The 17,135-nt window shown below is 35.4% G+C and overlaps 1 protein-coding gene across 1 annotated transcript in view; it reads left to right on the top strand.

The window, feature by feature from the left end:
* The window catches only part of NEBL (nebulette), a 92,253-nt gene that overhangs the window by 36,734 nt on the left and 38,384 nt on the right, over positions 1-17,135 (top strand). The window contains 9 exon segments of the mRNA XM_077174146.1: positions 1,941-2,048; positions 3,030-3,140; positions 5,791-5,901; positions 7,684-7,794; positions 8,471-8,581; positions 9,484-9,588; positions 12,698-12,790; positions 15,972-16,064; positions 16,469-16,560. Of these exon segments, the coding sequence (XP_077030261.1) occupies positions 1,941-2,048; positions 3,030-3,140; positions 5,791-5,901; positions 7,684-7,794; positions 8,471-8,581; positions 9,484-9,588; positions 12,698-12,790; positions 15,972-16,064; positions 16,469-16,560 (935 nt within the window).

The raw sequence follows: 17,135 nt of genomic DNA on the forward strand, positions 1-17,135 counted from the left end.
TAAAAGTGTGTGAGCAGTTGTGTGGCTGGCTGTGGTTAAACCATGACAGATATATATGTAATTCTGGTATGAACTATGGAGACACAAAATTTGACACTTTGATATATGTAGAACAGCTAGTTTAATGTTTTTCACATTTTAAAACTGTTCCTATTGTGGAGACTTTGAGATACTTATGAAATACAGGCTAAAAAGGGGGGAACATAGATGTATTTCATTTTAATGAACAGGGTGAATAAATAGAACTTCAGAGACTGAATCTGGTGCTTGTAGTTTAGCTTAATGTAGCAAAACATTATGAGCTTAGCTAAGTTGATTTTATAGAATTTCTTAAAAATTTTCTCCCATTAGCTGAGGGATGGAGTAAAAGTATGAGATCAGTGTCTGTAGATGGAGGTAATTTTAATTTGTTCCCACTACTAAGGTGATTTTGTTGTGTGACATTTATAGTTCTTTCCACTAGGAGGCAAACCCAGACCATCATATGTGTTCCTTTGCACTTCAAATATAAATAACAATGTTTATTTTCTATGGAACATAAAAACATCTGACTTTTAGATTAGCAGGAAAAATATTTTCTCTAGAATGTACAAAAGCTATTTTTAATCATATCTTTTTTTTTTAAATTTCATCACAATATTTTAAATTCACATTTGGTAAAACTCCCCAGTTTGTAGGTATAGTTTCTTTCTTCTATGTTTTTTCTTTCACAGTTATTTTAAATAGTATTTAAATTTCAAAACCTTCTGGATTTTGCCTATGAAAACATTTCTTGAATTTTTTTGTTTCAGTATGAATAGAAGAAATCATTTAAGCAAAGCAATTGTTTCTAGAATTTCAGCCCAGATATTGCAGAACAAATCCATTTCAAAAAAAATGCAGTACTTCAAAGTCAGGTGTACACAACCACAAATGAACACATCTTGCAAAGAAAGAAATGCAGCGTTTTACCAGTGGTTGAATCATGCACAAAGCCACATAATGGATTTCAGTGTTGTACAGTGCATATTCAATCAGAAGCACCCCATGAGGAGAGAGGAGAGTGTTTTTGCAGGACCCAGTCTTAATGCAGAAGCCTGACAGAGAAAGAGAAATTCAGACATTGCTATTTTTGAAGAGATATAGAAATTAAAATTACATTACTCACTAAAAATGTAATATTTTGATTTGTACCTGTTTGCTTTCCTTTAAGGCTTGTGTAGACTATTCCATCATGCCCCACACTGACTGATGGAGATAAGTAATGTGTTTGCCAGTCTTAATCAAAAGAGTGTGAATGAATGAGTTCAGAAGGGTTCTTCAGGTTTCCAAACAAAGTGTATTTCCTTTGTGAGTTAGCATAAAGGAATAAGTTGGTGTCTTAACCCTGTGTCCTTCACTGTGATTTTGCTGCCAGCTCTAAGGTCATAGTCCCTGGTAGATGTGAGGGCAGTGTTGCTGCAGGACAGGGCCCTACCAAAGCAGTAGTTTTCCTTCCCTTCTCCTTCCCACAGGTATAAACAAAAGTGCATTTGAAAGTGGTACTTCTGAGCCTGGAACTAAGACCTGTGGGGCCTGGCTGTGAAACAGATTTCGTTGCTGTTACAGTAAATGTGTTGTTTTATGGGAACAGCAGGGGATCCCATTAAAAAGCTGCCAAGTGTTCAGACATAGGTCATTTGGTCAAACCCATGCAATTGGTTTAAGGATTGTACTTGATGCTCCTTATTCCTGTTGTCTTCAAAGTTCACAATTTCTAGGTCTGAATTGTGTAGAAAAGGAATAAATGACTCCAAAACATATTACCGTATCTAACTGACCAACAGGTTAGGTTTGGGAAAAGTCTTCCAAATCAAAATATCTAAGGAGGATGGCTAAGACAGGATTTGTTTCTTGCCAAGGGAAGCAATCAGATCTCATATTCTCTCAGCTGCTAACAGACTTTATTTTAATTTTACTAGGTCAAGTACAAAGAAAGTTATGAAAAATCTAAAGGCAGATCAATGCTGGAGTTTGTGGATACACCAATGTATCAAGTTTCAAAGGAGGCTCAGAAGATGCAAAGTGAGGTAAGTAAAAATTTACTTTTTGAACAAGTAAAATTTAGATCAACAGACAAGTTAACAGATGTCTTGTACTCAGGTTAAGAAAATGTACGAAGCAGAGAGTAAATTGTGGGTATGGTAGAGTTATACAAGGAGTTCTCTGCTGCTCTGTAGTTCAGTTCTTGTGAATTTGCTTTTTTCTCAAAAGGCCATTGGTACTAACAATACACACACATCATTTAATTGAGAAGAAGCTCAATAGATCATCTAGATCTATTAAGAATATTTGAGTATTAAGAATAGATTTTAAAAGTTATTAACATTTTAAAATTTTCACTTGAATTCCATCTTTAGGGAGGGATGGTTCTCATGTGGGAGCAAGTGAAGCCACAAAATCCAGTCCAACCCCATGATTTAGCTGAAACATCCTCCTGCCTTTCCAGCCTGGGAAACTCATCAAGGAAGAGGGACTGTTCCCAGGCTCCAGAACAGCACTGACTGTCTTATATCAGGCCATGTTTTTCTAACTTTTTAAAAAAAACTTCAAATGATGGAGATTTTGTGACTTCCCAGACAATCTAGTCCAGTGCATTACCATCCATCCTGAGTGAGATGGATGCACCTGTGTCCCTGTGCTGCAGTTTGATTCCATTAGTTTTGCTGTGTCATGGAAAACAGATGATCTCAGCCTCTTGGTAGAAACTTTAATGAGTTTTAAACCATTACCTCGTGTGCCATTTGTCTTCTCTTTTCCCTACCAAGAAAATGGTTTCTTCCATAGATCAGGTTCAACCTTCTCTTTGGACATACTGTACACATATTTTTGTCTAGATTGTATCTGTTTGTATAAATAAACGAGATAATGAAATGCATAATGAGTTGCTTATTAGTGTGAAATATAATTTATGGCAGGGCTCATTTCTGGGTCTGTTTACAATATCTCTCCTGAAATGTGCTTGGAATTGCATATGTATGTACCACTAATTGTTGGTTTTGCTACGATAGAAAACGTACCGCAGAGATTTTGAAGAAGGGATCAAGGGAAGACCTTCACTGGATTTAGACAAGACCCCAGAGTTCCTGCATATAAAACAAGTCACTAATCTTTTGAAAGAGGTAAAGGATTTTTTTTTCAGTTGTTAAGTTGTAAATGAGCAATAAGAAGCATCAATACAAGCTGCTGAGTGCTGAATAATTTGAAATTTTCTTGGCAGCTACATACAAGTCACTTCCCAAGTAAAAATTCCTTCACATCATTTTGTATTCTGAATAGTCCTGTAGTAAGGAAATTATAAAGCTCAGCACACCTGAACCAGACTATCCCTTCTCTTTTCAGATAGATAAAGGGGTGGAAGGAAGGATTTCCATTGGTGTCCAGATGGCAGTTTTTCCCTTTGAGTAATTATTTCACATTAATGGTAGACAGTTGTGGTTATACAAATGCCTTGAACTGCATAGAGTCAATTATAACTAACTTTATTAAAATAATTGTCTATCATACATGCTAAGGATAAAAAATGAAGAAGACCAAAATTCCATAATAGAGCTGTGATATTGCATAACTGCTTTAGTCCATTTTGTTAGAAGGTACATGTTTTCTGTATGCCTACTGTTTCCTTCAGATTTGTGAAATGTTCTTCAGTTGTATGTGTCACTAAAAGTGAAATATTTTTTTTCCATCACTGAGAATCCTTCTACTTTTAGTATTTTTATATTATTATTTAAAACTGATTTCATGTTAGGTTTTGAGTATTGTTTGACCAAATTTAGAAGAGCTAGAAATGCTGGAAGAGCAGTGCTAGTAGATGTTCTGCCTTTGAATCTGGAAGCCAACAATACTTTGTATTTATGATATTAGGAATAGATTTTTTTTGCCAAAACAAATAAGGCACATTAGAATTAAAAACCCTTGAACTTTGTTCCTTTCCTTGTTCTTTATACAACTTATTCCAGTCCATGCTAGATTTCATATGGTTAAAGAAAAAAAATTCTTTTAAGATACTCCTTTAAAATTCATCGTCTAATAAATAATTTATTCTGATAAGTCTGACTGTCAGGTAGGCAAGTCTCAAGGTAGGTCTGTTTTGTGCAGTGTCATTCTGTGGTACATCTCATACATGCCTTCTCACTAGGGAAAAATGCAAATTATGCTGTCATCTCATTCAATTCATCTTGCTGCTCACCAAATGCCCAAAGAAGTGGGTACTGTATGCACAGTTGTATCTTGTGCTCTATATGTTCATCTCTGACATTTTGATGTAGCTCCTCTCCTTAGTGCTAAATGCATTAAGATATTCTCCAATTCTGGCCTCCTCAAGTTTTATGCCTTCTTATTCAGGGAGTAAACCATGCCTGTAAGTCAAAGGGGAAGGAAATGAGAAAATGAAAATGGTATTTCCATTAATGCATAACTGCATGAATTTCTGATGATTTTATATCCACATCCAAGGAACGTATTCCAAACCCAAAGATTACCTAGGTAAAATTAATTATTATCTTTCACGATTCAGAAAAATTATGTATTTCTTCATAGTCAAGGATGTTGGTCAGTGTTTTTCCATAATGATTCATAATCAACTTTGAGTAGATACTGCATGAAACAAGAAAAACCTGGAGTTAAAAATGAATTAATTGTTCCATCACTTTTTTTTTTTACCCAAATGTCAGCTGTGTTCCAGCTTATTCTGTTGACTTCCCACTGTAGAGAATTCTGCAAATATTTCACATTTTATAACAACACAAACTTTCTTCTCTGAGACCACATTTACAATTCCTTCAGAAGAGATAACTGAATTAAATAGTTCAGAGTTTAATAGTTCTAAATTAGAAGAAATTTTTTCCTGCTTTTTGCGGGACATGGTTCTGATGATCAAGAGAAGCATCTTTAAAAATATCTGGTTTCCTTTTATTTAAATAAAGGGAGATCAAGGTGCTCACTGCCTCTTATGAATCTTAATATGTAATTAGGAGTATTAGTTCATGTCTATGTAAATCATTCTGATAAATATTTTGTTCAATGTTCTTCTAATTTCTTTGTCCAAGAAAGCCTAACCCTTATCTGGAGATGTGAAGAGTAATTAAAAATCCTTACAAAACGTAAAGATCTTGAACTTCAATAGGCTTACATCAGCTCTCTAGGAGCTGGAAAGAGCAAAAAGAACCAAATGTCTGTGGGCAGGTTCTAGTGTGCTTTGAATTTCATACTGAATATTTGAGTACTCTGGAGGCTGCAGTTGCTGAATGTTGATAGGTCATACCAGTGCAGGGTCTGGGAGGCACAGGAGTGATATGGTAGGAATATTGCTTCTACATTTTCATTTATCAAGAGGTTGTTTTAACAGGTCCTAGTATGGTGTTTAGGGAATCCATCCTGATTGGGATGCCATTAATGGAACTGAGGTAAAAACCGTAGCACTGCTGGTCTGCAGCAAGAAAATGCTACTGCAGTGAAAATATCTGTCCAGAGACAGACAAGGCCCCTAAACAGTGTGCTAGTGCTATATAAGACACAGCTGGTTTTCAAGAGCACAAAAAATAGATGACAACATTGAAATCTTTTTACTTTTTTAACATTGTTCCTTTTCATTTCACAATTTCCAATTCTATTTTAAGTCTGAAATCTTTACTTCAGCTAATTCATATTTCATAGAAATTTCAAAGAGACTCTTCAGATGTTTAATAAGTGGCATTTCTTTTCAAGATCTCACACAAAATAAGAAGTGGTGAAATCTCTCTCTCTATCTCTCTCTCTGTTTTTAATCCTTAGAAAGAGTATCGAAAAGATTTGGAAGAAGGGATGAAAGGGAAAGGAATGACAGTGTTTGAAGATACACCAGATTTGATTAGAGTGAAAAATGCAGCTCAGATACTAAATGAGGTATGTTATCCTAGTCAAGGTTATTAATATCACAGAAGATTCACTTTGTATAAAACTCAAAAGATTCCTTTTTTTTTTTAAACATAATCTACAATGAAATATGTAAGTATTGAAACTAAGGCTATTTCTGTTTTGCTTGAAAAATATAGTAAAGCTCTGGATGAAAAACTACACAGGACAGATAATTCAGATTTTCAGGCAAGTAAAAGGGCATTGGAAATTATTAGTGGGGTCAGTTGATCCAGCATTTAGAGCTGGGTTCTACTGAGACTTTCCCAGTGCATGAGTTCGGGTGGTCATCCAGACATCCAAGGGGAGGTTGTAGGGAGAGAAGAGGGAGGGCAAAGCTCCTGCTTCATGTTATGCCTGGGGAGAATAATTTCAGAATTTTATATATATATATAAAATTTTATTTATTTATAGTATTTTATATATATATATATATATATATGTTTATTCACACACACATGTACACAGAAAAGATATTTTTATATTTATATACATATTATATATATATACACATGTACACACACATTTATCCATAAAAAACAGAGGGAATGCCATGGATAGGGCAAATTTGACCACTGTAAAGAAATGCAGGAATATATAGCTGTAACTCCTCAGGTTATCTTTTCCTTGGTGTTTTACACAATAAGAAGCTTAGAGGAAACATCTGACATCCTACCTTTAGCAGAGAGGAATTGAGGGATGATGTATTCTTACAGGTTAATTTACAATTCTTGCAAAAAAACATGGTTTGTGAAGTAGAGGGCTGTTTAATCACATTTATTTCTACATCAGTGAAACAGAGATAGAAGACTGAAAGTCTTTTTGCTCATGTTCTTGTAAGTGATCAAACCATTGTATTGAGTACAAACACATATTTCTTTTTTTCTAACTCATGTACAAGCTAAAAGTAATTAACAAACAGAAAAGTAAGAGGCATTTAAAAATTGTATATATTATATGTATTTACTTTGAAAAAGAAGAATTTTCCACAGGCAGAAATGATCTGGAACAGAAAAAAGAATTAGTATTACTACAATACTGAAAATAGAAATAGTACTGGCTGAGAATATTTTTTATAAAAAACATTACAACTGTTGTATACAATATTTCCATATTACTTTTTAATATAATTTGCTGATGAACAAGGAGCATATCCTTGCTTGGCTAAGCTGAAGATGAAATATTAATTTTGTTTTCAGTTTATTGGTTATTTATAATTTATATCGTGAGGAAAAAGCAGCAATCACGGATGAGGACTGCCACTTGCCTAATGGCTATGGTTCAGGAAGGACCTATTAAATGAATAAATTACAACTTCCTGATCTGGAAGTTCACTGGAAGCAGTTCTGTATGGTATTAAATTTCTAACATGTAGTCTTGTCATAAATAAAATATTTTCTTAAAAGTAAAATGTGTTTCAATTAGACTGGCACCAAGGACAGACTTATTACGCCATGTTCTGCAGAGCTAAACTTCCCCTTTACTTTAGAAGAAAACTGTAGCAAGATGCATGGGCTGATTTCCTCCCACCCTCTGCCACATTAAAAATTCATTGATAGAAATTTGTACATTCATTGAAAATCTTCTAAAAGTTTTCCTCCTGTAGTTTGTTATGCGTTTTTTCTGACAACAGTTCACCAAGAGTCTTGAGAACTGTGACTCTTGCAAGTTTTGATTGACTCTAAATCCTAAATTTGAGTATCTTGTGGAAAAAAAATCTACTTGTAGCTCTCTGAATTTTGTGACTATCATATATAAATTCTATCTTCACAGAGGCAATACAAGAAAGACTTGGAAACTGAAATTAAAGGGAAAGGCATGGATGTCGGTCCAGATACACCTGAGATAAGACGAGCCAAGAAAGCTTCTGAAATTGCAAGTATGGTCAGTACTGCTCCTGGGGCGAGCTTTCCATTTGACAGAACGCAACAAATCATTGTGGGTGAGAATTCCAGATGGTGGCCAATCTAGGCAGTCCTGAAAACACAGATTTCTCTAACTAGCTAATCCATTGAGCTGCAAAGAGTTGAATAGTTGCATAATCAGTGTAAGGGGGGAAGTTAAGACTTCCCAGAACTTAGACTTTCCTATCATCTTTTGCAGGTTGTGCTTGTTCCTCATGAGCCATGCCTGGCCTGGGGTGTGCTTGGTCACTGTGGGCCCTGCTGCTCTTAGGTCTAAATAGCTGCTTATTTAGGTAGGGCCAACTGATAAACAAAGTTAGAGGGATGCTAAAGCATTATGACCTCAGTCTTGCAAGGCCCAGCAGATGGAGAAATTCTCACATGAGTCTGACTGTGGCTGCCAAAACTGCAGAGACAGGTAGATGTGGCAGGCTGCATTATATTTGAAGTGAGCAGCCTGTTTAAAGAGTTTTTTAACCCATCAGCAGCTACAGTGTAGGCATTGCATGGATAGGTTCTACAAAACTAGTACTGTTGAATCATCAGTTATTTGGTGGTTTATGAATGCTGGTCGGTGAAATTGCACAGATTAAATTGGGAAAAAATTTAAGAATTTGGCTGTCAGCTGTGAATATTTCCAATGCTGTTCTTTTCAGAAAGAATACAAGAAAGATTTGGAGAATGAAATTAAAGGAAAGGGAATGGAAGTGGGTACTGATACCCTTGATATACAACGAGCCAAAAAAGCTTCTGAAATTTTCAGCCAGGTGAGTACAGAATTAATTGCTTTAAAATTACTTTGAAAGTAAAACACAATGAGATGTTAAAAACATTAAATCCTCTTGAACATTCTTAAGCTAAAAAAAGCAAGCAGTGCAAAATAAAAATATTAAATTGAATAAATTGAAGAATTAATTTTTATAGTGTGACCAGTACTATGAGAATAGCTTTGAAGACAGCATGTACAGACAGTTGTAGTATTAGTTATGTGTTTTTTTCCCCTTTATTTTTTCTTCAGAAAGGATAGGATAATTTTTTATTCAGAAAGAATAAAAGGGACCTGGGGACTAAAATGATAGGAAAAGGGATGTAAGTTGGTCCATATATTCCAGAAATACGGTGGGTCAAAAAAGCTTCAGAAGTAGCAAGCCAGGTTGACATAGTCAAAAGCTGAATGTTTTAATTCTGTGCAACAATGACTGCTTGAAAAACTCTGCTCAAAATACTTCTTCTCTAGCTCTGTAGAGGTTTTCATTGCCATACTAAATTAATTTACATGTAGTGAAATGTCTTAACTGCCTGATTCTTATTTGTATTTTGGCCTGTTACACCATGTAAATTGAATTTAATTATTTACATCTGCCTGTAGTTCTTTTCACATTACCAAATTACCTAATGTTACATTACATATATCCTGACAGTGAGGGGAAGATATGTATGAGGATACATTATGTATGAAGGTATGTTATGTATGAGGATATATTATATATAGGTATATTATATATGCTTTAGTGTGGGGGCAGACAGTGGTACACAGTATAATGGAGAAGACAGGTTTAAGTAAATACTGGACAGGGATGAGGAGGCTTATCAGCAATAGGAGCATCTTTTGTGCAGTTTGTTTCTCTTCAGCCCAAAAAACATAGACATGTAAAAATTATTTTTCCAGAAAATGTACAAAGATGAAGCAGAGAAGATGCTCTGCAACTATTCTGCTGTCCCAGACACTCCTGAGATGGAGAGGATACGAAGTACTCAGAAAAACATCAGTTCAGTGAGTAATAGTGCTTCTTGCTTTGCTTGTAACTTTTCAGATATTTTTTAGTTTCAATAGGCTCTCTTGTGCCACAGAGCAAAATAGGGAACTTATGAGTAGGTGTCCTTTGAACCATTTCCATAATTTTCCTGGCAAAACTGTATCACTCGTTTCTTTCAGTAAAAATAATATCCAGCTTTTCTAGGTGCAACACTGTTATTTTGAATTTCTAAACCTCTTATGCCACCTTGCCAAGCCACAGTTATTTTTAAATAAAAATCTTTTTTTCGTTTTCCATCAAGCCCCAGGAAGTACTTTATTTAAAAGAGGAAAAAAAATCTTAGGCTTCTTACTTACACATATAAGATTTTTCATCTGTTTCCTATCACATGTACTGAGCATCAAGGTTGGGGTATAAAATTAGAACAGATCAAATTTCAAAAAAAAGAAAAATATAATGGTTTTATTTTACACTGGGTATCTTTTTAAAATTTTATGCTAGATTTAAGTTTCAGTTTATCCCTAAATATAAATTATGAGCTTAGATTTCTGAAATTGCCCATTTTGGGATGTATTAAGTTTCACTTCCCTTTTGGGCCCATTAATGCTGCTGTTTGTAATTCTGCCTTTGCTTGTAATATAACAGAGAAGAGGAGTAGATCTGGCCTCCAGAACAAAAGGCCAGTCAGTGGCTGGTTTTTATGGCAGACTAAGTAGTACTAATAAAGCAAATGATTTGAGAGAAAGAACTATAAGATACTTAAATATTTTTAGTATTATCTGACACATGTTTCTTGACTTAGAGATATCCTCAGCTTCCCCAGCTCTCAGAAGTAACTGAGTAAACTCAGTTTCTCCCAGAGGTGTTTTCCTGCAGCTCCCATGGACAGTGGAGGCTTCTGCAGGGGAGTAAGAACCTGTGGGGAGACCAGAGGAGATTCCTCTCTGAGCCTGCTCCAGGCTGTGATCATCTCCAGCCATCACCTGCCATTTTTCTTCCATTGAATGAGGACAGCTGAAAGCTGCATCTTTCTAGAAGAAGCTCTTGACAGGCCCACTGGCCCATTTTTTCTTGCTGTCACCTGTTGGCTCCTGGAACGGTGCCCTGCAGCATAGTGTGATGTGGTTATCCCCATTTCTCATGTCACTGGTGTTCTACCAGGCTAAAACTCCCTGGAACAGAGGCATCCAAGCCAGCCCCTGTGATCTGCTTTCCTCCCTGCTCCAGCCTTTGATAGCTTTTGATGAAGTCCCCAAGTAGGTCAGTGGCTCTGGCAGTGTGGACTCACTAACATTTAGGTACCAGGCTTAATTAATTTCAGATAGGTATCACCCCTTAGTTCAGCCTTGACAAGGCTCTGATGCGTCTGAACCCCTTGCAGCCCTGGAGGCCAGTCTGAGCTTTTAGTGCCAAGGCTGACAATGATCCTCTTTGTTAGGGTTCTAGATAATAAGAAATAAAATGTTTTGTCTTTGAGGTGATTTGTATTTGCTTTCTTTTGAGATTGTCCTGTTCCTCTTTGTGAGCTGGGTCTTCCAAATGTAGGAAAGCAGTTTACTGCAGTGACTGAACTACCTTTTTTCTTCTTTCTCTGTTTTAATCTTTCATCCTTCTGTGCAGTTTAGATGATAAAGGCAAATTATTACTGAGTGAAGATACAGCTGGAAGCAGCCCAAATAGATAAAAAATACAATGACCCCTAATAATCTTATGATATTTGGATTTTGTCTCAAGTATTTTTCTGCCTTAAGGGACAAAAAATAACAACTAGCTCTGCAGATAAGATCGTTGCTGCTTTTAGCTCACTAGCTCATTTGGCAGATGATTTATACAAGTATATTTACTTCACAGTCATTTCTTTCATAGAAAAATTCCTGTCTCCAACATATTTTACCAATCCTTCCTTGGTAGAGGAGAAAAGTATATTGTAGTCCAGTCCACAATATAAATCTTTCTAACTGATACGATTCAGAAGAATTTTCAAGTTCTTACTCATAAACTGTCTCTGTCATGGTAAAACAAAATTCTAGATTGTTAAAGGTTTTCTGAATATTTAAAATATTAGTTGCAGACATTGACTTTTTTCTAGACTGTTTGGCAGTAGTATTCACCCCAGGCTATGGAGAACTTCAAGGAAGTCGGAGGAATTAATCAAAAATTATATTTTTATTGTTCAAAGTTTGTTGATAGGAAAACTTAAATAAATCTTGATATAAGAAAGGCAGAAATGCTAAATGATAAAGATTAATTTTATTAACCCCAGGATCAGACTTGTTTTTTACACTAGTGGACTGGAAATACTTACTAGAGTGGCAACAGCAGTGACACCAAATACTGAAAATCCAGTAAAACTTCTTTAGTTTTGCAGCATGAACTGGTGCTCCGTGGTTATTTAAATTGTAACTATTCTTGGAACTTGTGGAGCAGTTATTTACTGTCTCTTTCAGTAACTTCAAATGATCGATTCTACTGATGTGCTTTGTGTTTATCCTTTACTGAAACAATTGAAATAAAATCATATAAACAGCATGTGTATCTTTTAAGAAGTGAGTTTTAGTTTTAGATGCAGTCCTCAGCTTTCTGGCTTGAACCTAGGAGTCAAAAATTGCATGACTTGGATTGTAGCTCTGGTTTGTTATGGTTATTTTTCCATGAATATTTCAATTTTCTAGTTTGTTAACTTAGAAACAATAGTAATGTCTGTTCACTTCTCACAGTATTTTAAGATCTGAAGACTACAGAAACCAAATCAAATCCTGCATGTACAGGAACCTTCAATAACATTGAAATGAATGAAATTACTCAAGCATAAAGTTACATTTGTAAAACTTTATACATTATTATATAAATTCTAATTTTTTTTCCAAATTTAAATATGTCAAATACTTAAAAATACTGATACCAGTTTAAAGGATAAGAATATATTAGCTGGGTTACAGCTGAAAACAATGTTATTATAGTTATTGACAATTAGTCCTATTTATGAAAAATTAAAGTATTTGCTTTCTTAGCAAGATTTATAGTCAGACCAATTTGGAACTTGGAAAATTGCCCAGCCCTTTTATGAGAACTAGCATTTGCATTGCTAACAGTCTCATAATTATCTTTTCTTTTGGGGAAATGAAGGTGTTTTATAAGAAGGAAGTAGGAGCTGGCACAGCTGTAAAAGATACTCCAGAGATTGAAAGAGTAAAGAAGAATCAACAGAATATTAGTTCGGTAAGTACTATTATCATAAATTATTCTTATGTGAGTAAAAGGTGAGCAATTTTTTTTTTTTTACCATTTTGTTTACTAAAAAGTTCTTCATTTTCATATCACGCATCTCATTCAAATAGTTGTCCACTGGATTTTGTATGTAGAGCTCTACTCTAGCACAGCTAGAACTCCCCTCTACTGTGGTACTTCTGTGTCCAAAGGTAGAGAGTCTAATTGAAACATTAAGAAAAATAAGAAAATAATTTAACTAAACATTTGAGGAAAGTGTTTTGTTTAAGGTTTGTTGATAGGAAAACTTCTCACTCTTAGGAGTGAGAAATATGAGATGCATTTCCCCATATGACAGACTGAACAGCAGTTGTATTTGCAGGTTAGAAAAATACCGTGTGACAAAAGAGAAAATCTGTCATATCCTGTTAGAGACTGCATGTGTTGCATAGGACTTGATAGAGTTTGTACTTCAAGATGAGAAAAACTGTGTCCAGGCTTCACCTATGTGAAAAGGTGGAGGGTTGGGTCTTTACATGCTGGTCACAAGTTGATCTGTGGATCTGATGAGATTAGTTCTGAACTGATTTTGTTTATCTAAGGATGCCCAATGTCTTTGGCACTTTAATAGGCAGATTAAAATAAAATATCAAAATGAATGTTTTCTTCAAATAATACATCGTGTTCTGCTAAACTTGGAAAAAACCTGGAAAGTGACTGCCAAGCAGCCAGCAGTAAATGTGTTGTTCATTTCCTTTTTATATTTGGTGGGGACTCCTCTGGGGCAATTTTTATGTTTGTGACATGACTTTTATAATTATTAAATTTTTTTTTTAAGTAAAGTTCAGAAATAATGTACAGACATGATACTATGTTGTGTTTAAGTATTAGTTAAAATATGAATTAGGGTCTCTGGACACTTATTCTCATAGAATTTCATTGTTTATTGAATAGTGTCAAAAACCTAATTTCCCACCAAAGTAAGGTCAGTAGAGAATTTCCAAAAAATTTTGAAAAGCTCTTATTTTCCTTAAAATTCTTTTTCTACTCTATCCATCACTATTCATCTTGTCATTTTGAGTCACAATGCAAGCTATCATGTGTCCTAAATCCTGAAATAGTTGTATATTAAATAGTTGAAACCTGCTGTTGGGAAGCTGTCGATTTTCTTGATTTGAGGGTGAGGGGTTTTTTTGTTTCTTTGTTTAGTTTTTTTGTTGTTATTTTGCTTTTAAATTTCCAATTACCACAGACATTTATTTCAAGAGTAGTCACACAGAAAGGAGAAGTCTTACTGTAGTGCTTTTTCACAATACATTTCAAAGTGAAATGGAAAAATAGCATACACTGTTCTTGCTGTTTTAGAAATTCTCAATAGTGGTGAAGAGGGAAAAATGAAAGGTTGATCAGTATGCTAGTAAACACATTTGGGGAAAAACCTACCAAGGGAAGTACAAAATGCATTAGTGGTGTAGTGGTACTATGTAAATAGCATGACCTTTACCTTGCTAGTCTTTGTGTGGAGTTAATGTTTTACAAAAGATATTTTATTACATGTAGTGTACTTAAAATTACTTCAGTCTTGTATAATATTTATTAGAGGTATAGCATGCCAAATTTAAAGGCAATGTATAAGAATGTTTCAAATTACATGTCATCTAGAAGGAAATTATATTGTGCAGTAAGGGGGAAATTGTATTGTGTAATTTACAGGAGTCCCAAAGGGAGGGTAAATTACACCAATTCTGAATCCATTAGATTTAAATGTTTTACACGTATTTTTGAATTTAGCCAGAAGAACTTGGGACAGCCTTAAAACTATTTCCTGGGCTAAACAAAACTAGTATGTGGGATGTGAAGCACATTTGCACAAGAAGTAACACCAGGTCACCAAAATAACACTTACAGTACAACCAACCACACAAAAAAGTCCATTGAATCATGTTCTGAAAGTGATCAGATTCTTCCAGACTACATATGTAGGAGGAAAACATCAGAATGGTGTTTTCAAAGCCTAAAATACAAGGTGGTGACAGCCAAGGAGGTTGAGCTTATCTCACCTGTTGTGGTCATTGGTTTGGAAGAAGCCAAGATCTCACAGAACTTTCAAAGCAAGCCACAGACCCATGGGCTGTAGCTGAATTCAGAGGAGAAGCTGCAAATAACGAACGACTTTTTAAAAACTTATTTATATTGTGGGGCAGGCAAGGTTGGACACAGCACTGGGAAGAAGAAGTGTTTTGGGAGAATCTATTTGTGTTTTTGTTAGTGTGAAATCTGTGAGGAAACCCCTGTGGTATGTCAGTCAATACCACAAAGCTGGGGTCTTACTAAAATTCAAGTAACAGACATTTTGCAGCATTTTTAGGATGAGTAGCACTGCCAATTCTTAAACTTACCTAATACTCTCTATTAAAAGACCCTTTTTTCTACTGCTATGGTGTTTTTGCCAGTCCTAAACTGTCTGGACTGTGATTTTCCATTTCTGGTCTGTACTTTGGGCTGGTTTGGTTTTATTTATTTATAAATTTCAGTCAAAGCAGCTTCCAAGTATGAGCTTAGAGGAAAACAAGTTGTTTTGTCTGTGCTATGAAATTGGGCATTCTCCAGAAGTAACATGTCTTGAGAAGAGAGTGAAAATTAAATGTTAGGAAAAAACTGGTAAGTATCTGACAGCACCTGCAAAGGCTTCAACAATCCAGACAACTACATCCTCACCTGTGCATCCCATGTTTTTTTAAAGAAATTCAATGAAACTCTGAAGCCATCCACCCTTTTAGGAACACCTAAAAGAGCTTGGTTTCTGAAATGGACTGGTAGACACCATAGCAAGTAAATAGTAAGACCAAGTCATTTTCAAAGGGGTGTGGATCTCCAAGTAGTGTATGCAGCACCCCAGTTATGGTGAAAATAGCCACAATCCCATGTGATGTCTATTCCCATTGTAAGAGTTTTAGTACACTAGAATTGTTTTAAGCACTCTCTGCTGCATTGCATCAAACAAGATACATCAGAGACCCTTAGCAGACTGTTTTAGAAATTAAGTACAACTGTTGCTTTTCAGGCCAATGGTGTTAGTAGGTGTTAGTAGTGCAGTATGTGTAAGGGTGAGAGTATAAAGTGATAGATGTATTTTAGTGCCTATCTCTCTCTTCTTCAGATTGATAATATTTTTGTAATATCTACTGCGCAGATTAAATACAAGGAGGAAATTCGGCGTGCAACAACAATTTCTGATCCACCTGAACTAAGGAGAGTTAAGGAAAACCAGAAGAATATCAGTAATGTGTGCCCCGTTTTCATTTCTTGCACAATTCTCTCTGCTGTATTAAATGTGTTTGTGTCTGTGGTGTTTGTGCTGCTTTCTGTTTGTCCAAAAAGACCAATTTAATCAATTAATGGTAATATTTGATTGTCATAATTATAATAATAATGATAATTCCTCAGCTTTGCACTTTGATTCATAAGAATGAGAGTGAAGTATTCCTGTTGAAATAACAATTGTCTGTGTTTGAAATAGAAGAACTGCCAGAGGGTGAGTACTAAGTATTGTGTGGGAAGATGGGATTGATTATTAAGGAATGGTACTTTCCATCCAAATGCAATGTGCTCTGTAGTGATGTCTAGCACACTTATGTATTTCCATTACTTGGAAATCTCTGTTGTAATATCTTCTGACATGTTTGCTAGGTTCAGTACAAAGAACAGCTCTGCAAAGCTACACCCATGAGTATCACCCCTGAGATGGAAAGAGTCAAGAGGAATCAAGAGAATGTCAGCATGGGAAGTTGCTATCCTTTAATACTTTGTGTAATTTTTGGGTGTGGAAGATGAATACGAAGTTCTGTATTCTGAAATGATGCCTTCTCTTTAGTCTGGGGGAAATGAATGTATTGTAATGTGTTCAAATTCAAGTAATGGAATTACTTGAAAATCTTCTCTTAGGAAACAATTGTGACAAGGCTTTGCTTGGTTTGGGAAATGGCAGGTGAACCATCACATATTCTATTAAAGAAATGGCTGCAATGCTTTGAGATGTTATTCTCTTCCTTGGATATTTGCAGAAAATCTTGACCCTTCTTTTTTTTTTTTTGAACAAAATACCTGTTTCCAGTTTTATTTTTCTTTGCTTTGTGAGAAATTAGCTACAGTTGGTCTCCAACTTCAGCTCACTTACCTTTCTCCTTCTGGTTCCTCAGTAACCTTCCCATCAGAATTTAGTATTTAATGGCTGAGATAACCATTTGCAGGGGTGCAGAGAAGAAGGCAAGGACTGGAGCGTGCTACTGCCTTCCTGCACTGATGAAGTTGCACCCTCTTGATGAGTCCATGAGAGACCAGGCACTCTCCTTCCTCA

Source organism: Agelaius phoeniceus, chromosome 1 (genome assembly GCF_051311805.1).
Source record: "Agelaius phoeniceus isolate bAgePho1 chromosome 1, bAgePho1.hap1, whole genome shotgun sequence".
NCBI lineage: Eukaryota > Metazoa > Chordata > Aves > Passeriformes > Icteridae > Agelaius > Agelaius phoeniceus.